The 16,288-nt window shown below is 38.9% G+C and overlaps 1 protein-coding gene across 2 annotated transcripts in view; it reads right to left on the bottom strand.

Moving 5' to 3' along the window:
- Positions 1 to 14,780, bottom strand: part of dpm1 (dolichyl-phosphate mannosyltransferase subunit 1, catalytic) — a 71,613-nt gene extending 56,833 nt beyond the window's left edge. The window contains exon 1 of one of the 2 annotated variants that reach the window (XM_063041473.1): positions 14,450 to 14,780. In XM_063041473.1, the coding sequence (XP_062897543.1) occupies positions 14,450 to 14,574 (125 nt within the window). In that variant the 5' untranslated portion in view covers positions 14,575 to 14,780. The remainder of the gene's footprint in view (positions 1 to 14,449) is intronic. The other variant, XM_063041471.1, reaches the window with a different exon arrangement.
- Between the last annotated feature and the right edge of the window lie 1,508 nt (positions 14,781 to 16,288).

Below are 16,288 nucleotides of genomic sequence, written 5' to 3' on the forward strand. Positions count from 1 at the left end.
GATTACATGTACTTGGGGATAGACAATAAACACCCTGCAAGCAATGCTTGCATCTTTGAATTGGTTATAAAAAGTCTGAGTGGTCTTTGGAGGTTATGAGAGCATGTCGGAGTTTTGCTCTCTGTGCAATCTCTGTTCCATTGGTGAGGGCACTCTGGTTGCTGGTAACAGGTGTCTAAAAAGCAGTATCACTTCATTTTGCCAAACTTTCAATCAGTCAATTTCATTAAGCTGGGCTCAAAAATCTTTTAAATACCACTTTTGGAAGCTTAGCTTTTAAAAAAGCATAATTACCAAGGATTATTAGATGCAATTTAAACGCTCAACAAATTTTATCCATAGTACAATATAGCCAGCAAGCTAAAAGGGGAATATTTAAATTATTTTTTTTTAATCAAGAAAACTGAAGCTTTTGTCTGAAAAAAAATTCATGATTTTACCCTTTGTGTGCACCAATTTCAGCTTTTTTTGTTTAAACAGAATTAGAGCTAGCTTTACCACATCTGGAGATGTGTATACTATAACTGGTTGCTATGTTGGGATCATAGCAACAAAACAACCAATGCCTGGCACTTTTATTATACAACAATGTATTGTTGGCTGTTGTCCACCAGCACAGTTATTTTCCATCTATGCAGGAAAGTTAAGCTTTAGTTAAAGATAGCAGATTGATGTGGAAAAAAAAATTATTTGAAATAATTGCCACAACAGTATTTTCAATTCCCCTCTGACCTTCACCAAGATAACAGTTAATACACAAGATTAACATCATAGCCTTCTACAACAATGTTGTTAGGGGGGAAAATGGTGTCTACACTACTTTGTAGCATTAATCAACCTAATTGCTTGGAATTTGCAATCAAAACAAAGCCAATTTGTATCTATGGAAAATATTCCATTGACCTGAGAAAGGAAAGTCAATGATTAAATTACAGTTCATATACAGCTCAAGATTTTTTTTTGAATTTTGACAAAACCTGAAGCAACACTCTTCAGACTTACTTGGAAGAATACTTCTATTTCCTCTCTCTGATAGATATCCAAGTCAACAATAAATGTCAAATATGCAGATTTTACATTTTCATTCTTTTTTAAGAATGCCACATATGATTTTCAAAAATACTAATCATTTGTTTATTAGATGTGCATGTCACTGGTGTGATGGTAGCCAAAATAACCATCAGAGTAAAGCTGAGCAGAAATGGGCAATATTTTGGTGTTCATGATTAGGTGCAAGAACATTAAGAATTAGGAAACAAAGTAAAGCCTGAACTTGTTGGTGATCGATTCTAACACCTTTAATTGAGTAGTGCTTTAGAAATCAAAATTTTTACAGTTCACTATCAAATAATAAAGCACCCTGAACTGAATCAAATCAAACGCTGAAACACCCTACTCATATTAAAGGTTTCATTTTATTTTCTTTGATTTTTAACTTTGTTAATTTTTTTTGTTAATATGTAAATTGTGATATTGTTTGTACTTCTGAGAAACATTTCAAAATGCAGGCTACCATAAAAGTTTCTTACATTTCCATACATTAACAGTTGCTTAAAAAAAAATTGATTTTAACACCTAAAAGGACTGGGTACATTCAAATTTAAAATGATTTCATCATTCTGTACTTATATTTATTAAGAAATTACATAAGAGTGATAAAAGGATACCTAATTTTTGCCTGAAATAAATACAATTCTGTAAAAATATTTTAATATGGGAATCAATGGCTGTTTCATTAGCGATGAATCAGTTGGATGCTAAATCACAGATGGCTTTGCCTTACCTGTTGCTGTTGTATGAAAGCAAAATCTGGACCAATTTTATTGCATTTTATGTCTGACCCCAAAAATAATGTATAGCCATCAGAAAATGTAATAAAGCCATTGAATCTGTAGGTGGTCAATAAATAGGTTTCCAGTATAGTATGTGATAAGTCTCATATCGTTAATCAGTTGCAATGCCAGACTGATAGGCAATAAACCAAAAATTTCCAATTAGTGGTAAAGATTCACTACAAGGAATGCTCATTTGTTCCATTGTCAATAGACTTAGTTTCCTGAACCAAACCAGAGTTGCTCTACCCTGCTGAATAGGCTTTAGTATTCTTGTAGATAGTTAAATTCTGCAAGGTGGAAGAGGTCAAATGAGAGTACCAGAATTACATGAATTGCCCTTTTATGTTTGCGTAGTTGGCAAAATGACTGCAATCATGTTTTTATTCCCTTGCTAACTTGAACAAAGTGGAAAACCTAATCCAATGTATTTTTCATCTTTTAATATCGCAGTCATCCAGTACTGAAACAGGCTCTTTAACCCAGAGACCTCGCGAAGCTTCAAATGCCCTTTTAAACTAATCCTAACCCCTGTTTATTCTCCTTTTATCCCCTCCCCAGTCCCACTCCTCCCAGATTCTACCACTCACCTTCATACTTTGGAAACCCAAGCACCCAGAGGAAACCCATGTGGTCACAAGGAGGATGGACAAACTCCACACAGACGGCACTGAAGGTCAGGCTCAAATTCAGCTCCTTGTAGCTGTGAGACAATGGCTCTACTAGCTTTGGAGAAACTTTGTTCTATTTTGCATATATGGTATACATAGTGTTCGCAGAACTGAAGCAGTTACATGCATTCATTCTCAAAAAACAAGTTGTTTTAAAGCTCTTCAGAGTTGTGGGTTAGATTGGTGAACAAAACAGATTATTCCGAAGTTTTTAAATGGAATGGTGAGGAAAACATATGGAATGCTTATTTTTATAGGTCAGGACATAGAATATTAAATTTGGGCTGTTACATTGTAATTTCACAAAACACCATTTAAGGTTGCGCAAAGATGTGATTGCATGGTAGAGAGTGCAAGAGGAGATTTACCAGGATGTTGCCTGGAATGCAGAATCTTAGTTACGGAAAGTGATTGAATCGACTGGGCTTACTTTCCTTGGAGCAAAGGAGGCTGAAGGGATGGCCTAAAGGAAGTACAGTTGCAAGAAAAACTTAGTGAACCCTTTGCAATTACCTGATTTCCTGCACTAATTACTCATACAATGTGGTTTGATCTTCATCCAAGTCACAATAATAGACAGACACAATCTGCCCACAGCTCTATTGCTAATTCCATAATATTAACATTTCCACAGCATCTAATTATTCTTGTCCTTTTGTTATATAGAATAATGAATTTGTCACATTTATGATCAACATTATCCATTTATTGCACCTGTTATGTTCATTAGAGAAATAAGACCAACAGACCATAAGATATAAGAGCAGAAGTAGGCCATTTGGCCCATCGAGTCTGCTCCGCCATTCAATCATGGGCTGATCCGATTCTTACAGTCATCCCCACTCCCCTGCCTTCACTCCATACCCTTTGATGCCCTGGCTAATCAAGAACCTATCTATTTTTGCCTTAAATACACCCAGTGACTTGGCCTCCACAGCCGCTTGTGGCAACAAATTCCACAGATTTTCCAACCTCTGACTAAAGTAATTTCTCCGCATCTCAGTTCTAAATGGACGTCATTCAATCCTGAAGTCGTGACCTCTTGTCCTAGACTCCTTTACCATGGGCAATAACTTTGCCATATCTAATCTGTTCAGGCCTTTTAACATTCAGAATGTTTCTATAAGATCCCCTCTCATTCTCCTGAACTCTAGGGAATACAGCCCGAGAGCTGCCAGGCGTTCCTCATACGGTAACCCTTTCATTCCTGGAATCATTCTCATGAATCTTCTGAACCCTCTCCAAAGTCAGTATATCCTTTCTAAAATAAGAAGCCCAAAACTGCACACAATACTCCAAGTATGGTCTCATGAGTGCATAATAGAGCCTCAACATCACATCCCTGATCTTATATTCTATACCTCTAGAAATGAATGCCAACATTGCATTCACCTTCTTCACAACCGACTCAACCTGGAGGTTAACCTTTAGGATATCCTGCACAAGGACTCCCTAGTCCCTTTGCATCTCTGCATTTTGAATTCTCTCCCCATTGAAATAATAGTCTGCCCGTTTATCTCTTCCACCAAAGTGCATGACCAGACACTTTCCAACATTGTATTTCATTTGCCACTTCTTTGCCCATTCCCCTAAACTATCTAAGTCTGTCTGCAGGCTCTCAATTTCCTCAACATTACCCACTCCTCCACCTATCTTTGTACCATCAGCAATTTAGCCACAAGTCCATTAATACCGTAGACCAAATCATTGACATACATCGTAAAAAGCAGCAGTCCCTACACCAACCCTTGTGGAACTCCACTGGTAACTGGCAGCCAGCCAAAATAAGATCCCTTTATTCCCACTCTCTGCTTTCTGCCGACCAGCCAATGCTCTACCCACACTAGTAACTTCCATGTAATTCCATGGGACCTTATCTTGCTAAGCAGCCTCATGTACGGAACCTTGTCAAAGCCCTTCTGAACATCCAAGTACACCACGTCTATTGCCGCTCCTTTGTCTACCCTGTTTGTAACTGCCTCAAAAAATTGCAGTAGGTTTGTCAGGCAGGATTTTCCTTTCAGGAAACCATGCTGGCTTTGGCCTATCTTGTCATATGCCTCCAGGTACACCATAATCTCATCCCTAACAATCGATTCCAACAACTTCCCAACCACTGATGTCAGGCTAACAAATCTATAGTTTCCTTTCTGCTGCCTCCCACACTTCTTAAGTAGCAGAGTAACATTTGCAATTTTCCAGTCATCTGGTACAGTGCCAGAATCTATCGATTCATGAAAGATCATTGTTAATGCCTCTGCAACCTCTCTAGCTACTTCCTTCAGAACCCGAGGGTGCATTCCATCAGGTCCAGGAGATTCATCCACCCTCAGAACATTAAGTTTCCTGAGCACCTTCTCAGTCGTAATTTTCACTGCACATACTTCACTTCCCTGACACTCTTGAATGTCCAGTATACTGCAGACATCTTCCACTGTGAAGTCTGATGCAAAATACGCTTTCAGTTCCTCTGTCGTCTCTGCAACTCTCATTACAATATCTTCAGTGTCACTTTGTATTGGTCCTATATCTACCCTCGACTCTCTTTTACCCTTTATATACTTAAAAAATGTGTGAGTTCCATGTTCAGTCAGCATAGGAATTGTGGTGTGATTAGACTCTGGATATATTGCCTTATAATTTAGACCTTATTTCATGAATCAAAGTCTCCAACTTATGCCTAAGGCCTTGTTTTTCATTTCAGCTAATTATTTTTAGCACACAAGTTCTCTCCAATTTCGACAAGATTTATTTATCTGTGAGACTACTGTTGCCGTACAGTTGGACATCATCTTTTATTGGAAGAATGGAAAAAAATTGTCAGGATTGGGCTCACTTCATCATGGAATCAAATTTCATTAATAATCTGTCATAAATGCCACTCACATCAATAAACCAGCAGCATACTTTAGGTGCTGAGGGAGTCAACTATGAAAAATGAAGAAGTTAAATCCTAACTGAATCTATAAATGGTTTGGCATGGACTAGATGGGCTGAAAGACCTGTTTCTATGCTATACTTTTCCATGCCTCTATGGTTCTATGAACAGAATAACATTGTAAAACAAAATCTTATATTCATTAGAAACTCAGATGAGTTACGAATTCCACTGAACCCCAAACCAAGCCAACAACAATTAATCTCAGGTTGTGTTTATATATTCCCATTAGTTTATGTGGCTTTTAAAATGTTAGATCACTTCCACAATCAAATACATAACACATTATATGCTGTAAATGTATAAAAGTGTATTTTCTAATTTACTACAAGCAAATTCAAGTAAAACCAAATAATACAAAATATTTTTAAACTATTTTCATAAATTTGTTTTTTGTTGGCACTCTATATTCTGTAAAATGTAACTGATGTGACTATATTGCAAATATAATTTCATTTATAAAATAGAACAAAGGAATTATAAAAATAAAAAGTAAACTTAGTTGAAGGCATGCAGATCCTATAGTGAAGGCTTCATTACATTATTGCCTAACAACACTTCAGAAAATCATAACTTTTAAAAACAGCAGACAGAGAAAACTAAAACAAATGTAAACAGCCAAACTGATAATGCTTTTGTAATAACTACCTAACCATCTTTATGAATACGGTGCTACTTCAAGCACCTTTACATAAGATTCACAGATTCAATATGGCATCCACTAAATTATTACCAAACCTAGAAAATAATTTTAAGTATATTTTCCTTAATGATGCCTTTGATATTATCAAAGACATCATGTAATGAATTCATTTGAGAGTAGTGTTTATTAATGCAGGCAAATATGGAAGTTATTTTTATATATTTTGAAACTTAGACTTGGGTCCTTAAGGAATTTCCAAATTTCTCTGATTTCTCTCCTTCAGGGACTGAACTGCTCTTGAAATGGGCATAACACCTATTTAGGGCTTATAATTGTCTTACAGGTCTTTCACAGATCACAACAAAGATGGCTTGAAGTGTATCAATAATTCCAGAAGGACACTTACTTTCTAATTTTAAGAACTACTGATGTACAATAGAATTCCATAAATAGCAATAAGAACATTAATATATTCTTTAGGGAAAATTGTGCCCTGGGGAAATGAATAAATTCCCTGGTGTTCTTGGAATAGAGTCACAAGGTTTTTAACATTCATTATGAGCCATACAATAAGTGGATGTAATCTGTTTAATACTTCATCTGAAAAACTCAAACTACGCACTCCTCCCTCAGTACTACGCTGTGTGTACTAAACGCTCAAATTAAGGGCAGGCAGAGGTAAAGTTGTAATCAACTAATTAAACTGAATCTTTGGAATATTCCTAATACTGCTAATAAGGATTCATTTTGCTGCATGGGCAAAAAAAAACAAAACACTTTACAGCCATCTGCTGTTTCCACTTGTACAAATTCAAGAAGAATATGTTTTAAATGTCCTTTTATGAACTGTTTAAAATTTATAAAAACGTATTTCATTGTGGCTTAAATTGAAAATACACCACCAATAATGACATACAACTTAAAAAAACAGATAGATGAACACATTGTGCACTGCAAGTGTCTCTGGCTTTTCAATTTAGTCCACAAGTTAAAATCCAGCTCTCATTATTGGTTTGACAGTATGTTTTCTCTAATGGATGTAAATGCCTCTGTGTTCACTGCGATCTCTATGATCAAAGTAAAGTCTTTAAATGCCAATGGCTCAGATAATGGTAAGTTGAAATCTATAGCTCTGGCACAATTCAATTTAAGATGTTCATATTGTTGCAGCACATCTTCAGATGCCATAATTTTCATTACTAGAGTGTTCTGTGCCACAATTTACATTAGCACTTTCAACATCAGATTATTTTCTTAATGTAAAAAAAAGTCCACGAATTATATTCTTAATCACTTTATTAAGTGCATCTGTTACTTAAAAAAAAAACAAAATTATGGAGGAAAATCTTTTTAAAACAAAAAGCCAGAAGACTAATTTTATGCCAATGCCTTTATTGTGTTGTATAGGTCTCAGTGTTTAATGCCAGTCTATAAATATCAGTATACCAACATCAGTAAATTACTCTGCTCAAAATGCTCCATCTAGGTACAACATATTTGGAAGGACGAAAATACAATGGTACACAGTGAAATAAGGAGAGGGAGATAAATCAGATATAGATTATAAATAATGTAACTGAATGGTGGGACAGAGTTCAAGACATTACAGCCAATGTCTATTTATGATACTGTGCAACATAACTCATAGTCATACTTTATTGATCCCGGGGGAAATTGGTTTTCGTTACAGTTGCACCATAAATAAATAGTAATAAAACCATAAATAGTTAAATAGTAATATGTAAATTATGCCAGGAAATAAGTCCAGGACCAGTCTATTGGCTCAGGGTGTCTAACCCTCCAAGGGAGGAGTTGTAAAGTTTGATGGCCACAGGCAGGAATGACTTCCTATGACGCTCTCTGTTGCATCTCGGTGGAATGAGTCTCTGGCTGAATGTACTCCTGTGCCCAACTAGTACATTATGTAGTGGATGGGAGACATTGTCCAAGATCGCATGCAACTTGGACAGCATTCTCTTTTCAGACACCACCGTCAGAGAGTCCAGTTCCATCCCCACAACATCACTGGCCTTACAAATGAGTTTGTTGATTCTGTTGCTGTCTGCTACCCTCAGCCTGCTACCCTCAGCCTGCTGCCCCAGCACACAACAGCAAACATGATTGCACTGGCCACCACAGACTGGTAGCCAGACTAGCCACAACACTTCATATACTAGCGATAGAACTATAGAGAAAATCTGCAAAACGTGATTAAGCATATTATCAGTTACAGAACTTATAGAATCTTCATAGGCAACTATTAAATGTATTATTGAAGAAATACAAAATATATTTCATACACACATATAACTTCAACGATGCTTTAGCTTCTGGTTAAGATCAAGTCAAGTCACTTTGAGTGTCATTTCAACCATAACTGCTGGTACAATACACAGTAAAAATGAAACAATGATCCTCCAGGACCATGGTGCTACCTGAAACAACACAAAACTACACTAGACTACCTGAAACAACACAAAACTACACTGGACTACCTGAAACAACACAAAACTACACTGGACTACCTGAAACAACACAAAACTACACTAGACTACCTGAAACAACACAAAACTATACTAGACCACCTGAAACAACACAAAACTACACTAGACTACCTGAAACAACACAAACCTACACTAGACTACCTGAAACAACACAAAACTACACTAGACTACCTGAAACAACACAAAACTACATCAGACTTCAGGCCTACATGGGACTACATAAAGTGCACAAAACAGTGCAAGACAGTACAATAATTGATAAACAAGACAATAGGCACGGTAAAGGACAAACTACAATATAATAATAAATGATGTCAATGTAAATGTAAACAATGTTTTAGCAGGAATTGAGAAAGAAATGAGCAAAAATTACAAAGGGTGTGGAGTGGTGTTCAGTTGGGAGGGGGAGGGAGTATGTATGTATAGGTTGGTGTCAGACTAGACTCTGGGAATTGAGGAGACTAATGGCTTGGGGGAAGAAACTGTTACACAGTCTGGTTGTGAGAGCCCGAATGCTTTGGTACCTTTTGCCAGATGGCAGGAGGGAGAAGAGTTTGTATGAGGGGTGCATGGGGTCCTTCATAATGCTGTTTGCTTTGTGGATGCAGCGTGTGGTGTAAATATCTTGTAATGGCGGGAAAAGAGACCCCAATGATCCCTTCAGCTGACCTCACTATCCGCTGCAGGGTCTTGCAATCCGAGACAGTGCAATTTCTGAACCAGGCAGTAATGCAGCCGCTCAGGATACTCTCGATACATCCTCTGTAGAATGTGCTGAGGATGGGGGGGGGTGGAAGATGGACTTTTTTCAGCCTTCACAGAAAGTAGAGATGCTGCTGGGCTTTCTTGGCTATGGAGCTGGTGTTGAGGGATGTTGGTGGTGATGGTGCTACCAAATGTGTGCGACAGCTTCTAGTTGTCAAAAAATTAAGAAATCCGACTAAAAGCATAACTAAGAATATCTTTTCTGTGGTAAGTTGTGTTAAATCATCACCACAAACAATAAAGGAGTGAGCGATGGTGAGGCATTTGGGGGATGAGTGAGATAGTGTGTTGCAGAATCATTGCAGTTGGAGTTCTGATGCATGCACAGCTGACCTGGGAACAAAGTTGGATCACTCTGGGCCCTGAAAGGAGAGGTTTGGGCCCAGGTAGGGGAGTTCCTATGCTCCTTCAACTGGCCTGGGTACAAGGTTGGATTGCTCTGGGCACTGAGCTGATCTAAAGTGTGTGAATGCGGCTTCAGGCCAGGTGACGGAACCTGGGCCTGGAGTGATTCGCTGGGCGTCATGGCTTAGGCCAGAAGCCTTTCTCAGCAGTGCTGCCTGGCTCCTAGCGTCAGGTACAATACACTGTTTTCACAATTTAAACGCTGGCCCAGATCGGAGGCAGGAGCCTATTTTGCTCACTCTCCATGATCTTCACTCCTTGCTCAGGGCACTGGAGACTTTCGCTGTTCCACTGTTGGGTCAATTTAAACAATGGTCGGGATGAGAGCCGATTTCACTCGCTCTCCGCGATGGTCATCTCCATAGCACTGAGGCAACAAAGACAGTGCTCCGTGCCTTTTAATACGACGAACTGATAACCGAGGCTTTGGGCCTACTCCAGGGTTCAGATCTGAGGACTCAATTCTATTTCGTAATGGCTGTCGTTCACTTCAATTGTTTGCATGATTTGTATTTTTTTCTTTCACTTGCGCATTGAATATTGGTCTTCCATTTTTATTTTTTTTCTTTAACTCGGTTCTTTTAGATTTCTTGCTTTGTGGCTACCTGTGAGCAAGGAAATCTCAAGGTTGTATAATTTATATGTTGTTTGATAATAAATGAGTCTTGATTCTCCATTTCTCTAAACATTACTGTTTGACAATTTTGGGGTTCAATTCAAAAACTGATGCTACAAAAGTTAGAAAGTACATCATATGTTACATTGTGCAGCCCACACTATTTGCATACCCAAAACAGGATAGTTTACTCCCAGCTTCATTGTAGTGCTCAAAGCTTCCTTGAGGAAGTTCAACATCCCCACTGACTCCTTTGAAGTCCTGATCCATGATAGCTCACAATATAAATGGATAAAGAACATTCAGGTTGGCACTGAAAATATTGCAACCATGAACTGGGAGTACTCAGAAAGTCTGCATTAGCAGCTGAGGAATGCAAGGAACCCACCTGCTTATCCCATCACAATCTCCTGCCACATCCTTGGATATGTTGGCAGTTAATACATTGGCCTCAGTAGCCATCTCATAATCCAGATAACTTGAAGAAAGTCATCTTTGATCCCAAGGGACTGTCTGTGAAGGAGATCTCAAGTGATATGGTTGATGGACTGTTTCTTCTCAATAAGGTGTATTACCATATAACCAATGTTAAGCAAATAAATAGCTTAGAAGTCTGTCCAACTCCATTGTAATGTTTCCTACTCCTGCCAGTAGTATAGGGAACTGACGCAATGTCAAGTCAGTGAAATCAGAACTCAATGGTTGTCAGCCCTTTTAAAGTCAAGGAAAACACAATTCCTGAAGATAGTACATTAAGTATACTGTCTTTTCTGCTGTGACATTCCAATATCTGTATAGAGCAAATTGAGGAATAAGTTGGTAAGATGCTCTCACTTTGCAAAGTTGAAATCGAGTTACTGGTATAGACTAGGTAACAAGGAAATCAAATTAGTTAAGTCTAGAAAGTATGTAAACTGGTAGCAACTAATATTTAATAGTAAACAGTTACTCTTGTTAACAGTAAGCATAGTTTTGGTTTTGATCAGCAAAAAAAGCATCTAAGCCTAGGAGTGATATACTGAACTTTTATTATGCTAATCATAAGAATAACTTGATCAGCTCCTTCCTAGCCTGACGGATAAAAGGCAAACACCCACATGAAAATACAGGGTACTGGTTGGAATAGAAAATTCGTCATAGCAATATTTATGCATCTTTAGCAGTAAAATATCACAGAATATTTAATAGGATCATTAAAACAGAGTATAAATTTTAAGATTTGTGGATAAAAGCTTGGTCAAAGTGGCAGTTTTTAAAGGAATATCCCAAAGAAATAAAGAGCTGTGCTTTAAATTACAAAAGTTTGTAAATTATAACGAAAAGTTTGGATGAATTTTGGGAAGACACGCTGGCCTCTTGGGTGGTGCATCAGTAATCAGATTTCTATGAAACGTTTGAGAAAGATGAGCTAAACGGCCTTTCTGCTTGGCATTTACCTTTTCCTTTTCTGTGGCAGGAAAGCGTTTTATGGATTTACCAGGCATTGCTCATTTACAGCACGACTTTCAATTGCAAAATGCAACCTGCATTTACAACAGCCTTCGAAATTGACTGTTTCATACATTTAAATGTGTCTTTAACCAGTCAACATTTTTTGATCACATTAAGAAAACAGAAAGAAATGCATCAGGTTGTTCCTTCCAAAGATCATGCATCATTAATTTGCCATGGTCCTTGCCATCCTATTAAGAGGCATTTTCCAATTGACAATCTTTAGGAGAGAACAAGTACAGTAGTACCGTGATCGTTAGTTGCTATTATGCAGAGATTTGGTCTGTTATTCCAAAGACACAATCAAATCCACCATGGCAACTGAGAATTTAAATACAAGTTGTAAAACATATTTGGAATAAAAACACTACCACTGGTCACTACCAGAACCGCACGTTATCTTTAAAGCTTCTTTCCTGTGGCTATCCAGCTTCTTAACAAAACCCACTCAGGTGTAATATCCCAATGGTCCCTGCACAACATCCATTAAATGGTCTTTCCTGCTCCCCTTGTTCTGTTGATAATGATTTAGTCTGTTCACATGTTCACATTTATGTTTGATTATTGACATTTGCTCATGTGACCTTTCTGCTAATTGTTGATTGCTCGTGGCTGTTTGCACTATCATCTTGTAAACTGTTGTTTGCTTTTGTGTTGTCTGTAATGGTATTGTCCTGTCTTTCATGCTTGGCACCGAATCACAATCAATTCTGGTATATTTCACATACTGCCAATAAAGCAAATCTGATTAATCATGAAACTACTGGTTGGCATAAAACAGATTGATCTCCAGAGTTACTAAGAGAAAGAAATTTATTATTCATACCTGATCAGTCAAGATGCAAATTCACACCTCTCATCATGGTTGACTCTCAACTATTCTCTGAAACAGCCTATTTAGCACAGATAATAAGTAGTTTTCATCTAGGTAAACATGAGAGTTTCTACAGATGCTGGAAATCCAGAGCTACATACACAAAATGTTGGAGAAACTCAGCAAATCAGGCAGCATCTGTGGAATGGAGTAAAAAGTCAATGTTTTGAGCCTAGGCTCTTCAACAGGACTTGAAGGAAGAGTTAAAAACCATAATAAGAAGAAGGGGTTAGGAGAAGGAGAACAAGCTGGCAAGTGAAACCAGGAGAGAGGGGTGAAGTGAGAAGCTAGGTGAAAGATGGAAGAGGTAAAGGACTGAAGGAGGAATCTAACTGGAGAAGATAGTGGACCATGGGAGAAGGGGAATAAAGAAGGGCACCAGAGGGAGGTGATGGGCAAGTGAGGAGAAGAAAAGGAGTAGAGGGGAACCAGAATGGGAAATGGAAAAAGAGAGAAGGGGAGGGGAGGAGAAATTACTGGAAGTTAGAGAAATCGATATTATCAGGTTGGAGGCTACCAACATGAAATATGAGGTGTTGCCTTTCCAACCTGTGGGTGGCTTCATCATAACTGTAGAGGATTACAGACATTTACTTTGTAAGGTTCTTCAAATCAATCTCCTGAATTATAACTGAAATACATTCAATTGGACAATACTTGGCCATCCCTACAGCCAGTACGTTCCACCCTATTTACTTCACTAACTGGACAACTCCAAGATCATAGTCAAGAGTACTACAGGCCCTTCAGCCCAACTCATCCATGCCAACCAGGATGCCCGCCTAAGCTAGTTTTACTCGTCCACGTTTAGGTCACATCCCTTTCAACTTTTCCTATCTATGTACTTGTCAAATGTCCTTTAAAAGTTGTTTTTGTATCTGCTTTGACCACTTCTTTTGGCTACTCATTCCATATACGTACCAATCTTTGTGTAAACAAGCTGACACTTTATTTTACTCACGTCAACTTAAATCTATGCCCTCTAGTTTTTGAATTCCTTCCCTGGGAAAAAGCTGCATGCAGTCACCCTGTCTATGGCCCTCATGATTTTATGTACCGCTATAAGGTCACCCCTAAGTCTCTTGAGCTCCAAGGAATCAAGTCTTAGCCTCCCCAACCTCCCCCTATAACTAAGACCCTCGTGTCCGGGCAGCATTCTCGTAAATATTTGCAATCTTTACAGCTTACTGGAGTCTTCCTAGTAACAGGGCAATCAAAACTGTACACATTACGCAAGGGCGACCTTACCAACATTCTGTACAAATGCAACAAAACGGCCCAACCTCCACGCTCAATTCTCTGACTGACGTAATCCAACATGCCAATCCCACAAGAAATACTACGATTAATAGCCACATTCAGAAAGGAAAATAATGTATTTGTTTTGGGCGGACCCCACTCGGAAAGATCTTGATTTAAGGATTTAGCCTGTCAATCGGCCCTTTGCCCATTTTGGTAACACTGTGGGGAACAGGATGGCAGTCAGTAGTCTCCTATCTTAACCAGCAGATGTTCTCGGCTCCATTTACCTCCTCAACCCTTCACCTCCGGTCTCACACCCAACACCCCTCCCCCGGTTTCAGTCTGAAGGGCAGCCCCAGGTCGGTCCCCTAGCTCCCTTCCCCACCCTCCGACGGACACCCGCGGGTCAGCCGCGATACGGACCCGGGGAATGAGCTTGCGCTGGCTGCTCAGCGCGCAGCCGGGTACCTTTCATCGAAGTATCGGACCAGCAGCCAGACGATAAGTGGCAGATTGTCCCTCTCGTTGTAGGTGGGCAGTAGCACCGAGTATTTGTCGCCTCGCCACCTCTCGGTGCCCTCCCCGCTTGCCATGTTGGAGGATCCTACAGGAAGCTAGTGCTTCATTCAAAACAAACCCTCCTGCTGCTGTCGTAGCGGTTAAAGTGTCCCGTCCGCATGAGTGCGAACTTTAACAAACTCAGCTTTGTTAAATCCAGACCTTCCTACGCACGGCGCCGTAACGCAAGATTTAACAGTTTCCAAAAACAATAAAAGAATGTTTGCACTCAACATCCGCCTTGAACTGACAATAAAACATGCGCAACCAGTACGCTCTCCTTTGAGAATCCCGCACCAATGGCAACTAGTTTTTGTGACGAGGACTGCTTCAGGAATAAGAGTCCCCATGATCATTTTGTGGCAACCACTGCCAGCAATAGGTTCGAGTGGAAATAGTATTGAAGGAAAAAGGAGGAAATAATGAATGCGCATTATTTTAAGTGCAGGAACAGGCTATCTGCCTTACCAGCCTAAAATGGTACCTTGAAACAATAAAGACAAAATGCTGGAGGGACTCGGTAGGTCAGGCAGCATCTATGGAAATTAATAAACAGTTGACATTTCGGTCCGAAACCCTTCGTCAAGACTGGAAAGGGAGGAGGAAAATGCCAGAATAAGAAGTGTGGGGGGGGGGGGGCTTTGGTGAGGAGGACAAACTAGGAGGCATTCTCCTCCTCAGCCTCCAAACTCCTGGATTACATGGATGCATTTAAGGAAAACATACAAATTACTTTTTCTATTTAATTTGTATGTTTTCCTTAAATGCATCCATGTAATTGGTATCTACTCCATGTTACAAGAAATCCACATTTTATTTGCAGAAAGCTGTAAAATTAGTCAGTTCCATCATGGGTACCAGCTTCCACAGTATTGAGACATCTTCAAGGAGCGGTACCTCAGGCATATATCATTAAGGACCCCCGCCACAGAGGACATGCCCGCTTCTCATTGTCACCATCAAGAAGAAGGCACAGAAGGCTGAAGGCACACATTCAAGGATTCAGGAACAGCTTCTTCCCCTCTACCATCAGATTGCTAAATAGACATTGAACCCATGAACACTACATCATTACTTTTTTTAATTTATTTCTGTTTTTGCACTACGTACTTGAACTTAACTATTTAATATACATATGTACATACTCACTATAACTCATTTTTTTCCAATATTGTATCATGTATTGTACTTACACCACAAAGTTAACAAACTTCACAACATATGCCAGTGATATTAAATCTGATTCTGAATTATAAGTGAAGAGGTTTCTCCAAATTAATTAGTTGCTTCTTTAAATTAATTTTTCAAGTGTTGCTTTATGATGACAAAAATATGTTGTGTTTGGAAGTTGGTGAGCTGTATTCCTGATCTATTGGATTCCTTGGTCGAGGGGCTTGTAATATATGGATCAGTTTCTCTCTCTCTCTCTCTCTCTCTCTCTCATTGCAATGTGAATACACTAGTTAAAGCCATTTCCTGCGTGTGTGCCTTTAGTTGAGCACAGACACAACAATCTGGCAACAAGTATGAACCTGAATGTCAGAAAATATAACAAACTGCACTGACAGTTACCGGATGAAACAGCAAGAGTTAAATAGCATGAGAAAGCCAAAGGACCTGTGAGTAACAGTGAAAGACACGCTGAATTTAAAGTGAAAATAATACAGTGATGGCTTCATTCTGGAAAGTTGATAAATTTGATAGTGCTAATGAAGGCTGGGAGCCATATATTGAGAATGTTCAACTATA

This window comes from Mobula hypostoma, chromosome 2 (genome assembly GCF_963921235.1).
Source record: "Mobula hypostoma chromosome 2, sMobHyp1.1, whole genome shotgun sequence".
NCBI classification, from domain to species: Eukaryota; Metazoa; Chordata; class Chondrichthyes; order Myliobatiformes; family Myliobatidae; genus Mobula; species Mobula hypostoma.